This window comes from Gopherus flavomarginatus, chromosome 11 (assembly GCF_025201925.1).
Source record: "Gopherus flavomarginatus isolate rGopFla2 chromosome 11, rGopFla2.mat.asm, whole genome shotgun sequence".
NCBI lineage: Eukaryota > Metazoa > Chordata > Testudines > Testudinidae > Gopherus > Gopherus flavomarginatus.
The window spans coordinates 18,684,934-18,705,255 of NC_066627.1; the positions used below are offsets into that span (position 1 = coordinate 18,684,934).

Consider the following 20,322-nt stretch of genomic DNA (forward strand, 5'->3'; position numbering starts at 1 on the left):
GAACCAGAACCTGAAAAACCAAGCGAGGAGGAGGCGACGGCAGCGTGGTGATGAGCATGATGAGGACATGGACACAGAATTTTCTCAAGGCGCGGGCCCCGGTGCTTTGGAGATCATGGTGTTAATGGGGCAGGTTCATACCGTGGAATGCTGATTCTGGGCCCAGGAAACAAACACAGACTGGTGGGATCACATAGTGTTGCAAGTGTGGGACGATTCTCAGTGTCTGCAAAACTTTCGCATGAATAAGGGCACTTTCATGGAACTTTGTGACTTGCTTTCCCCTGCCTGAAGCACCAGAATACCAAGATGAGAACAACCCTCACAGTTGAGAAGCGAGTAGGGATAGCCCTCTGGAAGCTTGCAATGCCAGACAGCTACCAGTCAGTCGGGAATCAATTTGGAGTGGGCAAATCTATTGTGGGGGCTGCTGTGATGCAAATAACCAAAGCAATCACTAAGCTGCTGCTACGAAAGGTAGTGACTCTGGGAAATGTGCAGGTCAAAGCAGATGGCTTTGCTGCAATGGGATTCCCTAACTGTGGTGGGGCGATAGATGGAACCCATATCCCTATCTTGGCACCAGACCACCAGGGAAGCCAGTACAAAAAACACAAGGGGTACTTTTCAATGATGCTGCAAGCCCTGGTGGATCACAAGGGATGTTTCACCAACATCAACATGGGATGGCCAGGAAGGGTTCATGACACTCATATATTCAGGAACACTAGTCTATTTAAATGGCTGCAGCAAGGGATTTACTTCCCAGACCAGAAAATAACTGTTGAGGATGTTGACATGCCTATAGTTATCCTTGGGGACCCAGCCTACCCCTTAATGCCTTGGCTCATGAAGCCATACACAGGCAGCCTGGACAGTAGTCAGGAGCTGTTCAACTACAGGCTGAGCAAGTGCAGAATGATGTTTAAAGGGACACTGGTGCACTTTACCAACTTGCTCAGACAATGCTGTGTGCTCCACAATCTCTGTGAGAGTAAGGGGGAGATGTTTATGGGAAGTTGAGGCAAATCACCTGGCTGCTGATTACGTGCAGACAGACACCAGGGCAATTAGAAGAGCACACCAGGAAGCACTGCGAATCAGAGAAGATTTGACTGGCCAGGCTATACTGTGAAAGTTCTGTTTGTTTCTCATTGATGAAAACCCACCACCTTGATTGATTCATTCCCTGAAAGCAACCCACCCTCCCGTTCAATCACAGCTTGCTTTCTAAGGAAATAAAGTCACTATCATTTAAAAATCATGTATTCTTTATTAATTGATTATAAAAATAGGGAGATAACTGCCAAGGTAGCCCAGGTGGAGTGGAGATGGAGAAAGGACAAGGCCACCCTTCACTTCAAAACTTGTTGAATGTCAGCCTTCTATTGCTTGGGCTGTCCACTGGGGTGGAGTGGTTGGGTCCCCGGAGCATCCCCCACCCGTTCTTTGGCGTCTGGGTGAGGAGGTTATGGAACTTGGGGAGGAGGGAGGGTAGTTAAACAGGGACTGCAGCGGCACTCTGTGATCCTGTTGCCATTCCTGAAGTTCCACCAGATAGTGTTGCATGTCCATTTGATCCCGCAGTAGCCCCAGGGTTGCATCCTGCCTCCTCTGATCTTCCTGCCGCCACCTCTCATCTCGATCTTCCCTCCTATCCTCACGTTTGTCCCTCCTGTCCTCACGGTCATTGGCTGCTTACCTATACTGTGATACTGTGTCCTTCCACTCATTCAGATGAGCTCTTTCATTCTGGATCGATTGCATTGAAGTGGCATGTGTGCGGCTCTGCCCCGGAGCATCTGTTTGATTACTTGGTTTTCTGGTACACTTGTCTGAGCTCCTTAACTTTCACGTGGCACTGTATTGAATCCCCGTTGTGGCCTCTCTCCATCATGCCCTTGGAGATTTTTTCAAATGTTTTGGCATTTCGTCTTTTGTAAGGTAGTTCTGATAGCACAGAATTGTCTCCCCACACAGCGATCAGTTCCAATACCTCCCATACGGTCCATGCTGAAGCTCTTTTTGGATTCTCAGACTGCATGGTTACCTGTGCTGTGATCTTGACTGGCCAAACAGGAGATGAGGTGCAGGGCTTTTCCTGTACACCTGGCCAGTGCATCTGAGTTGAAAGTGCTGTCCAGAGCGGTCATAATGGTACACTGTGGGATAGCTCCCGAAGGCCAATACTGTCTAATTGCGTCCACACTAACCCGAATTCGAACAGGCGATATCGATTTCAGCACTAGTCCCCTCATCAGGGAGGAGTACAAGAATTGATTTTAAAAGCCCTTTATATTGAAGTAAATGGCTTCGTTGTGTGGACGGGTGCAGGGTTAATTCGATTTAATGCTGCTAAATTCAACATAAACTTGTAGTTTAGACCAGGATTTAGTTGTCTTCCAGGCTGAAAATATGTTACACTTCAGCCACAGGAGAGCAGAAAAATACTTAAACTGAGATTTTCAAAGAAGCCTAAGGGATTTAGGTTTCCACAGCTCTTAGTGCCTTTGGATTTCCCAGATTTCATATATGTGTGGTGTCCATATACCAGGTAGATTAAATGATAATTAAACAGTGGAACCATAGTCTAGTCAGTAATATTCCTAGTCACAGAAGAAGTAACTTGTAATCAGAGTGGGTCAGAATTCAGAACTTCAGTCCCACAGGACATTCTGAGATTTTAAATTTGGTTTTGTCCTGAAATGGGCCAAAGATTTGGAATTTTTCATTAAATGAAATATTCCAAAAAGTATTTCCTTTCAAAACTATCAAACCGTTTCACTGTAATAAGTTTGAAAAGGTTTTGTTTTGACATTTATATTATATTATATTATATTATATTATATTAAATTATCAAAATTGTAAAATTAAAATGAAATATTTCAATATTTTTCTGTGAAAATATGAACAGCCAGACTGGCTCAGACCAAAGGTACATCTAGCCCAGTGTCCTGTCTTCCAACAGTGACCAATTCCAGGTACTTCAGATGGAATGAACAGAGCAGGTAATCAAAGTGATCCATATCATCACCCATTCCCAGCTTCTGGCAAATAGAGGCTAGGGAGACCATCTCTGCTCATCCTGGTTAATAGTCCATAAATTTATCTAGTTCTTTTTTGAACCTGTTATAGGTTTGGCCTGCACAACATCCTCTGGCAAGGAGTTCCACAGGTTGACAATGAGTCGTGTGAAGAAATACTTCATTTCCTTTGTTTTAAACCTGCTGCCTAATAATTTCATGTAGTGACCTCTGGTGCTTGTGTTATGAGAAGGAATAAATAACTCTTTCTTATTTACTTTCTCCACACTTCTCATGACTGTACAAAATAGCAGCACAGGCCCCAGAGAGATTTGAACTCATGAACCCTCACTAATAAGGCCAGTGTGATAGCACCCAAGCTATGCAGGCAATTGTTGAAAGGCTATGAAATAGGTATATTGTCATAAAATATTTCAATTGGCTCAAATTAGCATTTTCCTTTGGGGAACTGTTCTGCTGGAAAATTTTCAACCTGCTTTACTTGTGCTGAGCAATAAGCAGAAACAACAGCACTGACGAAATCTCTCTATCATTCCATGCACATGCTTTTACCAAATGCAGAGTGCACCCTTAAAGTTCTGATACAATCCATCCTTTGCAGCAATTTCTGTTGCAGCTAGGACAATTCCAGTAGCAGTGAAAATGATTCAAGCACTTTTAGATCGGAAGCAAAGCTGCCCCTTTGCTAAGCCCCCCACTGCTGCCATCTGCTAGCCATTCATTCTACTTCACAATAATAATTAAAATCATAGAAGATTTCTAATTTCTCCTTCTCTGGAAGCTGCTACTTAGAAACAATCTTTTTTCTCACACTGGCAATACTATTGTTGAATTTGGTGAGCGTTTGCCAGGGATTTTCAAAGGAGCCTAAAGAAGTCAAATTAGCCCTCAGTTAGATTTGGAGGGCTGATTCCTTAAGGTACATACATGAATTTTAAGCCTAGAAGGGATCATTATGATAATGTAGTCTGACCACCTGCGAAACACAGCCCCCTTGAAAACACCCGCCTAAGGAAAAGCTGCATAAAACCATCAGAATTTGCTCCACATTTTATTAAAATGATTAGTCAGGAACAGATTGTCCCGTATCACTGATTTGGCATCTTGTACTTCAGAATTTAAACTTATATTTAAGCTTTTGTACGCTAAGGCAGAGATTTTCAAAAAATGTCTTAGGCTGGCAGGTGCCCTTAGGATCCTTTGAAAATCCAAATCTGCCATATAGATTAATAGATTATAAAACCAAAGAAATGAACACTGTGAGCATTTCATAGGTAGGCAGGCCATTAGTTTGGTTTTAGGACAGACAGTCCTGCTTTTCTAAGATTTGTCCACCATCTGGTAGTGAGACAAAAGCAAAAGCTGATGGTATCGGACAGGGAATGACATTTTGAAGAGCATGCCACCCCCATGGACACATTCTTCAAAATTGTGTCTCATGTATGGCACATTCTCAAGCACACCATGAGGAAGTATCGGAATGTTCGGTATGTTGGGGATGTGTCAGTGGATACCCTAGTCATGGGAATTCCCTGCATCTATTCCTGTTCAAACTAGAACTGATCCAGTATTTATTTTTAAATTGCCGGTGACGGAGAGCCCATCATGACACTTGGCAAATTGTGCCCGTGGTTAACTACCCTCTAGCCTTCATGGGATCAGGACTTGAGTGTAAGCAACACAGTGGTATCTGCCTGTTTGCAGAGAACCTGTCACAGTGACTCTGGGGTAGGCAGGAACTGCTCCCACCCGTTGCAATAAACAGAGCTCATTAAAAAAGGTTTTGCTTTGGTTTGGTTTTTCCTGCACTAAAAAAAATGGCTTTAGTTACAAAATAGAAGGCCCTGAAATTTGAAAGGTTTTTTTTTTTGGTTGAAAATGAAAATAAATTCCATTTTTGGTGTGATATTGTTCAAGTTTTTGGCCTCTTGATGGAAAATCACCATTTTTTGGGGGGGAAGAAAGCATCTATATCGATATAGATCTCTGGACATCAATATCGATATCGGTATAGATATAGATATATTTTGGAGGGAAAACAACTTGCTTTGTGGCTAACCCATTTCCTTATTCTGATGGTGGTCAAATCCAGCAAGGAAGAAGATGGGCTGTTTGGTGTGAATGGCATTTTGTTTTCAGTTGTGGAGCTTAGATTGTGGATTGAGACAGGAAGAGTAAACCCACCATTTTGTTTCCAGTCTCATTCTTGGGACATTCAAATTAAAAGGCTTTACAAGGGATATGTAGCTAGCCAGCCCTAGCAAAACTTTCTTTCTATAAGCTTCATCTTCTGGTGTGGGAGGGTGGATAGAAAAGACACCTCAGAGTTAGATTCTTTCCTCAGATCTCACGGTAACTTTCAGATATTCTCAAAAAACACATTCTTTTTTGGTCTTCTTTATTAGTTTATTGCAGTATAAATGCCAAGTCATGTAAATCTGCCATAGCTCCGCTCCGTCAATGGGGCAAGATCCTCAGCTGGTGGAAATCGATGGCAGCTCCACTGTTGTCACTGGATCTATGCTGATTAACCCCATCAGAGGATCCAGCTTCTAGATCTAATAAAGCTATATTCTGCTCCTGGAGTGAATGTTTTTTCCCCAGAATCATTCTTAGTTGACGCAAGGGACATGAGCCAGTCTTCCCATTGATGGGGCTGAGGCTTTATTGAATTTCAGTGAAAGTCAGGTGCCCAGATCCTTTAGGTCCTTGGAGAATCTCAGCCTAAGTGACTGAAAACTCCACAATTGTTTAGGGCTCAATCCCGCCAGGTCCTGGGAAATGCCTTTAAAGGTCAGTTCCTACTGAGACTTCTGCAGTCACTGAGATGTGAGGACACAGGGGCTATGATTTCCTATAGAAGTGCCTAGCTCCCACTGAAATTGCAAGGGACTTGAGTGACTAACTCCCTTAGGCTTCTTGAGAATCCCAGCTACTCTAATGTACAGGATCAGGTGTTAGCAATCGGAGTCAATACATCATGGGAGTCCCATGGCTGCAGTGCATTGTGGGAGATGAAGTCTAGCTAGAGAGGCTAGCTTACAGAGGAGATTCCTATGAAGCACTGCTGCAGGATTTCAAAATCAAAATATCTCAATTTAAGGATACAAGATTTCACTCTTTGGCCAGAATATTTCACGGTGTTGGCTGAAAATTTTAAAAAAAAGTTCTATGGTTTCGGGGATTTCAGGTGATTTTAAACTCAATTTTATATAGAAAGAAGTTATTTCATTGAATATCTTATTTTTGGTTAACAGAAGTTTCGGCAGAAATTTTTCACCACATACAACATAATGACTGAGTCACAAAAAGCCAATTTATCCTTAAAGCAAAAAGGCACTCAATGGAATAAAACAATAGAAAACATGATTAAAGGGAAATAAGTGAAATTCATTTCTTCTCAATACATCCTTAATTGTGAATGTTATATAGGCCAGTGGCTTATCAATATGATAAGAAATATGTTTAGAGATGGGAATGAGTAGGCATAGCACCTGAAGTGGAACAAACATATTTAGGAGATATCAACCCACATGCTTCAGGGAATGGGGAAATAGGGATCAGGAATATTTTTCCCCCTTCCCATAGAAGAGATGGAATTGACACAAAATTACTATTATTCCCAACTGAGATCAGGGCCCCGCTGTGCTAGGCAACATACAGACATATAAGGGAAGATAGAGCCTGCCCAAGGAGCTTACACTCTAAAGTAATTATATGCACATCTCTCATTGAATTTCAGTGGAATTTGGGCATCAAATATCTTTGAAAATCTCAACATAAATAGACAAGTCAGCCAAACAGTTGACAAAAGAGGTATAGTTATTACTGTTTCACAGATCAGGAACAAAGGGACCAACTCACCCATAGGCCAACAGGAATTTCATGGCAGGATTGGTAGTTGAGCCCAGATTTGTTGTTTCCCATGTCTTTTCATCCTGTGCCTGCACCTGGTGGCTACAGCACTTGGATTATATGCAGAAGTTTTAAAGATACCTAGGACATTTAGGTGACCAATTCCCATTCCTTTCAGACAGTCCCCAAATCTTTTAGTGGCTTTGAAAAATCTCAGCCTATGGCTGGGATTTCAAAGGAGCCTAAGGGAGTTAGGCCCTCAAACGCATATTGAAATTCACCAGAAATTATCTGCCTACCAAGATATTTATATGGCCCTTATCCCCATAGCATCAGAGGGCTACATAATCAGTTATGGATTTAATCCTCACAACTTTCCTGTGTGGTAGGGAAGTATTATTCCTATTTTATAGATGGGGAAACTTCCATACAGTAGATCAAGGTCCAAGGTCACACAGAGAATCAGTGGACAAGCCAGGAATTAAACCCAGGTCTCAGGAATCCAATTTTACTTCTCTATCGGCTAGACCAGCTTTCTAATCCTAAAAAGCTGGTCTTAGACCCCTGACGGAATCCCAGATTACATGCTTCCCTGCCTCAGACTTGTTGACTTCTTGAGATCCCCTTCAGCCCTACATTGCTATGATTCCATGCTGATTTGATAGGTCAGGAAGCAGTTCCTGTCTAGGGTTTTCCTCAGGACTTCTTTCACTTCCTTGTTCCTCAGGCAGTAGATCAGAGGGTTCAGAGCTGGGGTGACCACGGCGTAAAAGATAGACACCACCTTGTTGAGGTTGAAAGGGTGGATCCTCCTGGGCCGGGCGTACATGAAGACGGTGGCTGAGAAGAAGATGATGACCACGGTGAGGTGGGAGGCGCAAGTGGAGAAGGCTTTCCTCTTGCCCTGGGCAGTGGGGATGTGCAGGATGGTGGCGATGATGCACAAGTAGGAGAGGGTGGTGACAGCAAGTGGGAGCAGCAGGATGACCAAGGCTAGGGCAAAGTCCACCATCTCTGCCACAGACATGTCAGTGCAGGCCAGGTTGAGCACTGGAGAGATGTCGCAGAAGAAGTGGTTGATGACCCCAGGACCACAAAACGTTAGACGAGAGATGAAGTACACCTTGACCAGGGAGACTGAGAAGCCACTTGCCCAGGAAAGAGCTGCCAGCTGTAGACAGAGCTGGTGGGTCATGATGGTTGGGTAGCGCAGTGGGTGGCAGATTGCCATGTAGCGGTCGTAGGCCATGACAGCCAGGAGGACGCACTCAGTGCACATGAGGGAGATGAAGAAGTAGAGCTGGGCCAGGCATCTGGGGAAGGAGATGCTCTTGTTCTGAGACCAGAAGCCCACCAGCAGCTTGGGCAGGGTGACCGAGACGTACCAGATCTCCAGGAAGGACAGGTTCCCCAGGAAGTAGTACATAGGCTTGTGAAGCTGGTGATTCTGCTTCACCACCAGGATGATGAACATGTTCTCTGTGACCGTCAGTACATAGATGAGCAAAAAGACCAGGAAGAGCAAGGCCTGGAGCTCCAGCTGGGTAGGGAATCCCAGGAGGATGAATTCCCTGAGGCCAGTTTGGTTCTCCATCCTGGCTTGGGTTTCAAATTTTTTATCTGCAGATGTGAAAGGAATGGAAGAAGCAGCTCAGTGAACTTGTGCTTTGTGCAGTGGATCGAGAATGTAAATCCATCCATCTAAGTAATTATAGGGGCCACATCAGTAGAGTAGCTGATCACCTCACAATCATACATGGATTAAGGGGCTACTTCATCATCATGTGCAAGTACTTATGTGGGTGATGATGATGCAAATAATTGCCATCATGACCCTCATGTGCTAGTGCTAGGCAGACCTGGGTGGTATTTTTTGTCTGAAATGCTGATTTTTCAATTCCAAAATATTTTGCAAATTTATGTCTGTTTTGTCAAGTTATTTTGGGTGAAAAGACCTAATTAAAAGAGAGAGAGAGAGAGAGAGATGTTTTGTTCTGACATTTTGTAAGCAAATTGTTTTGTTACTTTAGTTCAGAATGACTTGTGTTTCAAAATTTCCCTTGATTTTATTAACAAACAAAGCCATTCTAAAATGGTCAAAGCTAAAATGAAATTTATTTTTACCCAAAACTTTTTTTTATTTTTTGATTTGTTGAAAATTTTGAAAAAAACAAGTTTTTATTTCAACCCCAAATGATTTTTTTTCTAATTTTTGGAACTGCCAATGCACTGAAAAATCCATTATTCTTACAGCTTTTCTGCTGAGTGTTTCCCCAGAAGCTTAAAAAGTCTTTATAGTCCTTCTTGAACATTCCTTTTGATCAAAACAGAAGGAAATCACCAAAAAATGTTCACTTTTGTTGAAACATTTAGTTTTTTAAGGAAAAAATTGTAAATGAAAAATATCGAAAGTTGTCAAGTGTTTTGTTTAGACAGAAACAACTCCATATTTTCTCATCATTTTTTCCTCCATAAAGGATAATCTAGTCTGACCCTTAGTATAACATGGGACATTACATTTCACTAGTTGCCCCTGGGTGCCCATTACTTAAGAACTTAAGAACAGCCACAGTGGATCAGACCAACAATTCGTCTAGCCCCATATCCTGTCTCTGACATTGGTCAGTGTCAGTTGCTTCTGACAGTTGGAGGTTTAGGAACTTCTGTACCATTTGGTTGTGTCCTTGACCATCTTGGATAATAGCCATTGATGGCCCTATTTGCCACAAATTTACCTAATTTTGTTTTGAACCCAGTTATACTTTTGGCCCTCACACCATCCCCAGGCAATGAGTTCCACAAGTTGACTGTGCATTGGGTGAAGAAGTATTTTCTTATGTTTGTTTTAAACCTTCCATCTATTCATTCCATTGGATGACTCCTGGCTCTTGTGCTATGTGAAGGGATAAACAACATTTTCTTATTTACTTTTTCCACACTGGTCATGATTTTATATACTGCTATCATATCGCTCATTAGCTGTCTCTTTTCTAAGTTGGACAGTCCCAGTCTTTTTAATCTCTCCTCATTTGGAAGCTGTTCTGTCCCTCTAGCCATTTTTCTTGCCATTCTCACTATCTTTTCCAATTCTAATATATCTTTTTTTGAGACGGGGCCACTGGAACTGCAGGCAGTACTCAAGGTGTGGGTGTACCATGGATTTATATAGCATTATGATTATTATAATATTTTTTGTTTTATTATCTATCCTTTTCCTAATGGTTCTTAATATTTGTTAGCTATTTTGACTGCTGCTCCACATTCAGCAGATGTTTCAGAGAACTAAGCACAATAACTCCAAAATCTCTTTCTTGTGAGGTAACAGCTAATTTAGATCCCATCATTTTGTATATATAGAGGAGATTATATTTTCCAATGTGCATTTCTTTTCACTTACCAGCACTGAATTTCATCTGCTATTTTGTTGCCCAGTCACCCAGATTTGTCAGATCCCTTTGTAACTCTTCAGAATCAGCTTTGGACTTATCTTGAGTAATTTTGTATTATCTGCAAACTTTGCCACCTCACTGTTCTCCCCCTTTTCCAGATCATTTATGAAGATGCTGAACAACACTGGTCCCAGTACAGATCCTTGAGGAAACCTGCGACTTATCTCTCCATTGTTAAAACTGACCATTTATTCCTACCCTTTGTTTCCTACCTTTTAACCAGTTACTGATCTATGAGGACCTTCCCTCTTATCCCATGACAGTTTACGGTGTTTAAGATCCTTTGCTGTGGGACCTTGTCAAAGGTTTTCTGAAAATCCAAATACACTATATCCACTGGATCCCCCTTGTCCACATGCTTGTTGACCCCCTCAAAGAATTCTAATAGATTAGTGAGGGATGATTTCCCTTTACAAAAGCCATATTGACTCTTTCCCACAATACCCTGTTTCTATATATATTGGCTGATTTTGTTCTTTACTACAGTAACTCCTCACTTAAAGTCATCCCAGTTAAAGTTCTTCCATTACATTGCTGATTGGTTAGGGAACATGCTTGTTTAAAGTTCTGCAATGCTCCCTTATAACATCATTTGGCATTTTCTGTTTTCTTCCTATTTTTTTCATGAAATGTACTTATCTTGTTTTTTCTCCCAAAAGGCTGTGTTCTTTCATAGAGCAGCCCCAGGTGTAATTATATCAAATGATTGGAAATATGCTAGATTAACCTTAACTGGAAATAGGGAGCAAGGATTTTTAAAAAAAATGAGGGTAAGTAACCACTGCTTATGGGTGCCACTAGAAAAACATAGACAGATATTTAGTGCTATTACAAATATTAATCTTTTAAAAAACCCTAGAAAGCATGGCTGGTGGATGATGTTACAAACCTTGACTTGGGAGCAATCTTTATTCACAGTACTCATCATACTGAAGTCAACATTTTTTTCCCATGATAGATAGATAGATAGATAGATAGATAGATATGAATACTTGGTAAACTTTACACTTACCTTTCACTGCTATAAAAAGTTCTGCAGTATCAGAGTGGATGGTGAGAAGGTGCAGATAGGTGGGACAGCTTGCAAAAGTTTTCAGCTCTCAAGAAGTCAGTCTAGCAGCTTAAACCAGATCTATCTATCTATCTATCAAGACATTTCTGTCTACTTACTAATTAGAATTTCCAAATTGCTAGCAACCATGGTACCTAGGCATTGCACAGGAGTTTTAAAAACAATCAAGCTGGCTACAAGGTCAGTCAATATTCCATACAAGTGTGGAAATTAGTCATGTGTCTCAACCTTAGCACACATCCTGAGCAGATTTTCTGCTCTTCTTGTGGTGTGGTGACTCCTCCAGTGAGACCTGAGGTTGGCAAGGGAGGACTTTTTCAAAATGACTGCAGTTGCTGAGAAGAAAAAAACCGCTGGTGTTAATCACCATTGTGTTACCTTTAAAGCACTGTGGGTGTTTTCCCCAGGTGATAATTAATGGGTCTAAACTGTTTAGGTGGGATAGGAATTTCAGAAGGAGCTTTACACAGGACAATTGTCATTAAAGGAACTTAATAAAAATGAATAAGAGCAGGTCACCTATATCTGAACCAGAAGTGGTAAACTAGCTTCAGGAATGACTAGGTAGAATTCCTGAGCGTGTTATGCTGGAGGTCAAGACAACATAATGTAATAGTAGAACTAGTTGGAAATTTTCCATTTAACCTTTTATTTTATTTTTTAGTGGTAAACTGGGTTTTCAACAACATGAAACATTTTTCAGAAGTGTCTGTTTTCTTCAAAAAAAGATTTCTTTTTGGTCAGAAAATTGAAAATAGATTTTCTTTTTCATTTCGGGTTCTTTGATATTTTGATTAAAAGCCAAAAATTACAAACATGAAAAAAAATCCTTTTCATTGAAATGTTCCATGGAAAAATATATAGCCCCCATTTCATAAAGAGCACTACATAATAAGTTCTCCTGGCCTAGAATCTGAGAATCGCTATGTTGGGGAAATGGCAATTGCAATGAGGTAGTTCAGGTATTGTGCTGAATTTGATGAATTGCTCCGCGATGATGTCTGTGATGCTGCTGCCTAGGGTGAGATGCAGAACTTCATTGATGTTCTTTTTGGTGACTCAGTGGCCAAAGCTTCCCTATCTGTGCTGGAGTGATAGATGAGGCCCATAACCTCAATGTGTGCCACCCATACACTCACCTAGTCTCTGGTCTGGCAGGCTGGTGATTTACTGATACTTAACTTGGCTACTGGGATACTCAAATTTTGAGAAGTACAGAACTTTTCAACAGGCTATTTTGACAGATCTATTGCTATCTCTGTCACTAGCCAGGCTTGTATCCTTGGGCAAGTCGATTCTCCTCTCCATGTCTCTGTGTCATCTTCCACCTTTTGTTTTTTTCAGATGGGGAAGAGACTGTCTTTTACCCTGTGCCTTACCAACAAGTGAGCATATTGGAACCCCAAAATCAGGGGAGGCTTACAAGTACTACTGTTAACACAAATAACAGTAGATGCTGGGACAAAGGTGGAGATTTGGGTAATATTTTTATAATTCCTATAAACATTTCTGTTTCTCTCTGTGCTCTGCACCACTATGCACATAGGTCTGGTCTACACTACAGACCTATGTCGGTACAACTATGTCTCCCAAGGGTGTGAAAAACACAGTTACAGTGACCTAACACCTGGTGTATACAGCGCTATTTGGATAGGATAGCTTCTCCTGCCAACATCGCTATTGCTCTTGAGGACATGAATTAACTGAACTCCTTCCCATCGCCATACAGCATCTTCGTTAAAGTGCTAGAGTGGCGCAGCTGCATCAGTGAATCATTTGAAGTGTAGACTTGCCCTACATCTCAAGGGAATGGACGAGATGTTGGACTCACAGAGATGTCTGGTTGACGACCAAGAGTCACTGACAAGTTGAATAAACCTACATATGTAAATGGAGGTTCTGAAAGAGGCAATGGAAACACCTAGCACAGCAAAGGCCCTGAGGTGGGGAATAAAGGAAAAAGGTGTTTGACGATGGCTGTGATAAGAACTGGGCTCATGAAGACTCAGGAACTGTCACCTAGGACAGACAGACAAAGAAAGGGGGCAGAGCCAAGATGGATTCTCCAGCAGCTTGGCTTGGGGGAGCCCTGGCATTGGCCTGTCTGAACTTTGAACCACCAAGGGACTGTTTAAAAGCAGATCTATGACAGAATCACTGGGATAGACCCAAATGAATGGTTATTTGGCCTGTTAATGCCCTAGGATTCCCACCAGATAAACCAAGGTAGAAGCAGCAAGGTGGCCGTTAGATGCTGTGGTTGATCTCCCATTCAGCTGTTATCACACCTCTTCTTCTGCAGTTGTACCAGCTTTTGATTTCAATGAGGGCAAATGGTTTTCAGAACCACTGAGGGCGAGAACAGTAGTTCACACTTGTACTATGCCTCCTGTGTCTGAAATACCCAAGTATGTAGCTGTGAAATAACCAACTTTTCTACTCACTGGCAAAATTAAAAATATGAAAGTAAGTGTTTTAGATGATGATGATGATGATGATTCAGTGAACCAAAGAAGTTGAAAACAAAAAGTTTAGCCAGATTTCCCAAACACGATATTTTGCTTTTCTCATTTTGAAGTTTGCAATCACTCTCATAAAAAAAAAATTGCAGTAAAATTCTAAACAAAAACCTGTTTTTTGAATGAAACAATTGAAATATTTCCTTTATAAAAGGTTGAAAGGAACAGTTTTGATTTAAAAATAAAACTGGTTTATTTTCTGTCTAACTGACAAAAATTTGGCAAACTCAACTCCAATTTGCCAAATGGTTTCTTCAGCCTAAGTCTGATTTTTTCATCCACAAATGTTTTGTAATTAACTGCAACATGCAGTGCTTCAGAAAATCCTAAATTACCTCCTTTGGCAAATAGCATGGAGATTAGTTGCTGGGGTCAGGCAATAAAGTGTGATTTAACCACACACGCACACACACACACACACACACACACACATTAAGCCAGAGGACTATTCTTGAGTTCCAGTGTTTGGATCACAATAATACACCAGTGGTGAAATTCCGACACAGATCTCAAACACTCCATAAGGTACAAGAACAGATAACAATGTGAAAAAATGTAATCTAGATACACAGAGCATTGATCAATTTATTTTTAAATCACTCTTATAATGACATACTCCAGTGTTGTGAGTGGTATACAAATTTTGAGAGAAAGAAGAGTACAAATGGGAACTGCTAGTTTAGCTACTGAGCTAGATTAGATAGAGAGAAAGAGAGAGAGAGAGATTATGACCGGTACGGTACTGGTATTTCGATAACCCAAAGGATTATTTAGCTCAATGTTCAGACAGAAGGTTCATTTTAGAAACACTGAGCTGATGGTTCTTCCCAAAGCTTCTTTCACATCCCTGTTCCTCAGGCTGTAGATGAGGGGATTCAACATAGAGATGACCAGGGTATAAAACACAGACACCATTTTGCTCTGAGCTGGAGATGCTAGCAAACTGGGCTGAGCATACATGAAGGTAAGAGTCCCATAAAATGAAGGTGGGAGGTGCAGTAGAGAAGGCTCTGCGTCTTCCCTCAGCAGAGAGAATCCAGAGGATGGAGGAGATGATGTAGGCATAGGAGATGAGAATGACCATGGAGGTGCTCATGAGTATGAAGCTGGATAAAGCGAACAGCACCAGTACATTGATGTCGGGTGTTGATACATAAGAGTCTTAGCCGTGGTTCAATGTCACAGATGAAGTGATTGATCTCATTGGACCTACAGAAACACAGTGTAAAGGTAAAGACTGTTTGCACCATGGAGTTTACACTGCCGCAAACATAGGAACCCACCAGTAGTTGCAAACCTGCTTGGACATGGCGATGGGATACAGGAGCGGGTTGCAGATGGCGGTGTACCGATCATACACCATGGCTGCCAGGATGAACGTCTCAGTCATGACAAAGAGCCCACCGAAGAAGAATTGGGTGGCACATCCAATGAAGGAAATGATTTTGCTGCCTGCTAGGAAGCTCGCCATGGCTTTGGAGGCAATGCTGGAGGAGTAGCAGAGGTCTAAGAGTGAGAGATTCATGAGGAAGAAGTACATGAGAGTGTGCAGGCGAGAGTTGGTGCTAATGAGGAAGACCATAATGGTATTTGCCAGCATGGTTGTCATGTAAATCACCAGAAATACCACAAAGGGGCCCACCTTGAGCCCCAGACCACTTCCAAACACCAGCAGGATGAATTCCGGCAGTGCTATGTAGTTTCTCTCTTTCATTGTCTTCATTTCCTTGGGAAAAGGAATGAGATAAGCATTAAAAAAAAAAACAAAGTGCTAAGGAGACTGCATCAGGCTACAGGCCCCACTTACAGCTCACATTCATTGAAAATGAATGCACAGCTCCCATTGGCTTTGATAAAAAGTTGACTGAATCCTTAGAAATGTCATTAAATTATTCTTAATAAATCTCCAGAATTTTGTCATATATCACGTACCAAAGACCTAAGGAGAATTCTTCAAGCTACAGGCCCCACTTATAGCTCACAGTCATTGAAAATCAAGGCACATCTCCCTTTGGCTTTGATAAAAGTTGACTGAATCCTTAAAAATATCATTAAATTTCTTCTTAATAAATCTCCAGAAGTTCTGTTAGAAATTTTGACTTTACTACAATAGAGCACATATTTATTAACTTTCCCATATAACAATTATTTACAAGAAGTGAATTTTCCCATAGAGGGCAAGATTCTGCTACTCTCATATACCAATGTGATATATGCCATCGTGTGCCAGCAATGCCCCTCTGCCTTGTACGTTGGCCAAACCAGACAGTCTCTACGAAAAAGAATATATGGACACAAATCTGACATCAGGAATCATAACCTTCAAAAACCAGTAGGAGAACCCTTCAACCTCTGGGGTCACTCTGTAACAGACTTAAAGGTGACAATATTGCAACAGAAAAGCTTCAAAAACAGATTCCAAGGGAAACTGCTGAACTTAAATTAATATGCAAATTAGACACCATCAACTCAGGTTTGAATAGAGACTGGGAATAGCTGAGCCATTACACACATTGAATCTATTTCCCCATGTTAAGTATCCTCACACCTTGTTGTCAAAGTGTCTGAAATGGGCTATCTTGATTATCACTTCAAAAGTTGTTTTTCTTCTGCTGATTATAGCTCATCTTCCTTAATTAGCCTTTTATAGTGGGTAGGACAGCCCTCATCTTTTCATATTCTCTGTATGTGTATATATATCTCCTTACTATATGTTCCATTCTATGCATCCGATGAAGTGGGCTGTAGCCCATGAAAGCTTATGCTCAAATAACTTTTTGTTAGTCTACACTGGGGGGGGGGGGCGGTATCGATCTAAGATACGCAACTTCAGCTACGTAACTAGCGTAGCTGAAGTCAAAGTATCTTAGGTCGATTTACCTCGGGTCCTCAAGGAGTGGGATCGATGTCCGCGGCTCCTCCGTCGACTCCGCTACCGCCGCTTGCTCTGGTGGAGTTCCGGAGTCGACGGGGAGCATGTTCGGGGTTCGATCTATCGCGTCTAGATGAGACATGATAATTCGATCCCCTATAGATCAATTACTACCCTCCGATCTGGTGGGTAGTGAAGGTGTACCCTTACGGCCACAAGTAAGCCTGTTCTTTTTTGCAGATACAGACTGTCAAGGCTGCTACTCTGAAACCTACTGAACAGCTATTCAATATTTTATCTTCACTGTTCAGTGGATGACCCCAAGACTTACTTATTTCACACTATTCAATCCCTGCTCTGCAGAGAGAATTAATTCCCCCAGGGGCATTCCTATAATGCCCATCACTATGGTATCTGGACACTTCACAAGCTTCAGTGAACTTGTTTTCACAGCACTGGGGATGAGGGATTTTTATTCTGCCCCAACCTTTCCCTTTCCCAGTCCTGGCTCTTCCTCAAGCCTGGCTCCTGCTCTCATCCTAGTATCCTCACTGAGCTAATCCAAGTCCCCTCTCCTCAGGCTTCTCATATCAGTCATAGTCTCCTTCAACATCCAGTTTCACTCACTATTTTGTCTAAGTTCCCCTTTCTCACTGACTCCTAGACCCAGTCTCCCTCTCTAGGCTTCTCATCCAATTTCAATTCCTTCTCCTAATCTCTTTGCCCAGACAGAGCTGGTTTTGCTGGTTCAGCTGGTTCTGCCCCTTCATCCTCATCAGATTTGTCTACCATGCCTCCTCACTTCCTCCACTCTGTTCTACTAGATCTCATCCCCTGGGCAGTCAGTCCCAGTATTCCCTCCCCAGCTCCTCATCTGATCTCAGTCTCCCTCTCACTGAATCAATACTCCACCCCGCTCCATGTCCCTCCCTGGCCTCCAGTCTTAGTCTCTTTGCCCATGTAGTCTCCCTCTCAACTCTCAGCACTAGTTTTATTGCCCAGTTAGTCCCAGTTTACCTCCCAGTTTCATTGTCCAATCTCTCCTCTAGGCCAGTTTCCTGAGTAAAAAACAAACAAACAATCCTTGACTTCACCAGGATACCTTTCTTTCTTATTTTCATGCAGAGCTAGCATAATGTGACCCTGAACCTTGATTCCGGTGCTATTGTAACAATTGCAATAATTAAGGTCAGTCATCATTTTTTCAGCAGAATAGTGGACTTTCAATTAAATGAAAATGTTCACATAAAGTGTCTGCTTTACTAAAAGAATTATTTTCTTTGCATTCTTTTTTTTTTGGAAAATGATTCTCTGTCCTCCATTTTGCCGTTAAGTTTTCAACTCAACATTTTCAGATTTTCAATGAAAACTGTAAACTTTCAGTAGGGGAAAAGTTCAGAGCAGCTCTTATAATAACAAAACCAAACAAAAATAGGCTTAGTGACACTTCAGGTCGTATTAGGGCACTTCCCACCAACCCAAACCTAAAAGCATTGAAATCAAAACTAAAAGAAAATTCTCCTATATTCCTCGCCACCATCATTTTAGAGACAACACTGTTGATAATCCACTGTGAGATTCTGTAAAGCTTTCAGATCAATCTCCAACAGAAGCCTGAAGTCAATACATATCCCAGCTTCATTCAACTTGCAGAACCTTAGTAGTGAACTCATGCACTCTTCAGTCAATGGATCAGCACAGCTGCATATAACACAGCTCAAGTACTTCCAAAGTTCATTTGCTTTAACAGTACTGAGAGCTAGAATTTGAAAATGTCCCAGACTCAAGGGCCATGACTATTGCTGCTGTTAGGTTCTATCAACAGCCAGAAAAGTCACTATTACCACCAGCAATATCTCCTCCTCACTGATCTCTCAACAATGGGCACTGACCTCACTGATGAGTCTTTCTGCTTCATTCCAGGACCCGCTGGGACGTGGTCCCTAGGAGCTTCATAAAGTTCAAACTTCAAGCAAGATTTTTTTTTCTTGTTGCTTTGTTATGAGATTACAGTGATTTCCCAGACTGAAATATTGGGCTCACATGAACTAAGTGTGTTTTCAGTCTTCTTTCCATAAAGACGCTGCTTACTCTTCTCAAATTAACATGCCCAGTGAAGCCAACTGTGTGGCCAGTTCCACAACCCTTACTCTCATTGAGCAGCGCTTACTGATGCAAGTAGTTCTGATGAGTAAGGTGTGTGGAATTGGATCCAATCTGAATAACAATTCCTTTTTTTCCTTCTTCTTCTTCTTTTTTTTTTTTAGTTCAGAATTTCCCATGGAAAGGGAATTTGATTTGTAAGACACCTCTACCATGTACAAAACTAATTCAACAGAGTGCATTCATATTCAGTCAAGTGTGCTGGTGCATTGTGTCCACACAGCATGAGGATGTATTGAGAAAAGATGCATTGTACTCTAAGTAGGAATTCCAGTGTCCCCTATTGGAACCTTCTAGCATGTTACCTTGTGGGAGATTTTCACAGTGAGTTGTGAAATACCCTTATATCTCTCAGAAACTTGAAGGAATCCAAAGGCAAATGTTGACAATTCCCTCTGTGCCATAAAATAGCCTACTGCTCTCAAGCACCATGTATGAATTGTCCACTACAAAGATGCATGCAGTGCAGAGAAACAAAGCACTCTTCTCCATTTTATATATGGAGCAAACAATTCTGGTTTATTTGCAAGGCCCTTGTGCTCAGATAGTCACCTGACGATGCACTAACAGAAAGTCCTGTGGATACACCCATACAACTTTCCAAGACCAGGTGCACTCACCATTGAGGTGGTTTAGGACCCATTTAATGAGCACCAAGTGGAGGGACTGGGTTATAATACAAACTTGGAATGACCAGCAGTGGCTCCAGGACTTTCAGGTGTAGAACGGCCACAATCCTGGAGTTGAGGGCCAAGCTCACCCAAACCCTGCAGTGTGCAGACACTGAGATGAGCACTGTCCCGACAGTGGAAAAAGGAATGCACATTGCCACATGGAATTGTGCAACCTCATATTGCTACTGGTCAGTGGGGAACCAATTTAATGCTGGAAAATCAGTTTTGGGGTTGGTCATCATGCAGGTATGCAAGGTGTGAAATAATATCTTGCTGTTCTGGGAAGAAAACCTGGGCAACGTGCAGGAAACAATAGATGAATTCAATGACTTCCCTAACAATGCTGAGTCCTTACTGTGTGCCATTTTCCCCTGCTAGACTTCAGTACATAAACCACAAGGGTTATTACTCCATTATACAGAGGCCTTGGTGAATCTGGTGGGTGATTTACTGACATGTTCTCCCCAGACTGTCCAACTGACTTTAACAGGGTTTCTGTTCCAGCTCTTCCGCTCTGTTGGTGACTTGGCCCATCCTTTCCTTCTCTGGAAACCTTATGACAACAACCTGGAAAGAAGCAACGAGAGGTTTAGAGATTACCTGAGTAGGTTCAGGATGACTAGGGAGTGGACTTTGAAGGGCAGGTGAAAGTGTCTCATGAAAAGGATCAGTCT

General features: G+C 41.8%; 1 protein-coding gene and 1 pseudogene across 1 annotated transcript; both read right to left on the minus strand.

Annotated features, from left to right (window-relative positions):
• Positions 1–7,539: 7,539 nt before the first annotated feature.
• Positions 7,540–8,493, minus strand: LOC127030936 (olfactory receptor 6B1-like). The gene has a single exon (XM_050917623.1). It carries the CDS (start codon positions 8,491–8,493, stop codon positions 7,540–7,542), a length of 954 nt encoding a protein of 317 aa, XP_050773580.1.
• A 6,241-nt stretch (positions 8,494–14,734) lies between these two features.
• LOC127031251 (olfactory receptor 12-like) lies at positions 14,735–15,662 on the minus strand (annotated as a pseudogene).
• Positions 15,663–20,322: the final 4,660 nt, after the last annotated feature.

What these genes read in the sequence shown, in the direction of transcription:
- LOC127030936 (XM_050917623.1), bottom strand. Translation starts at nt 8,493, where the DNA reads ATGGAGAACCAAACTGGCCTCAGGGAATTCATCCTCCTGGGATTCCCT.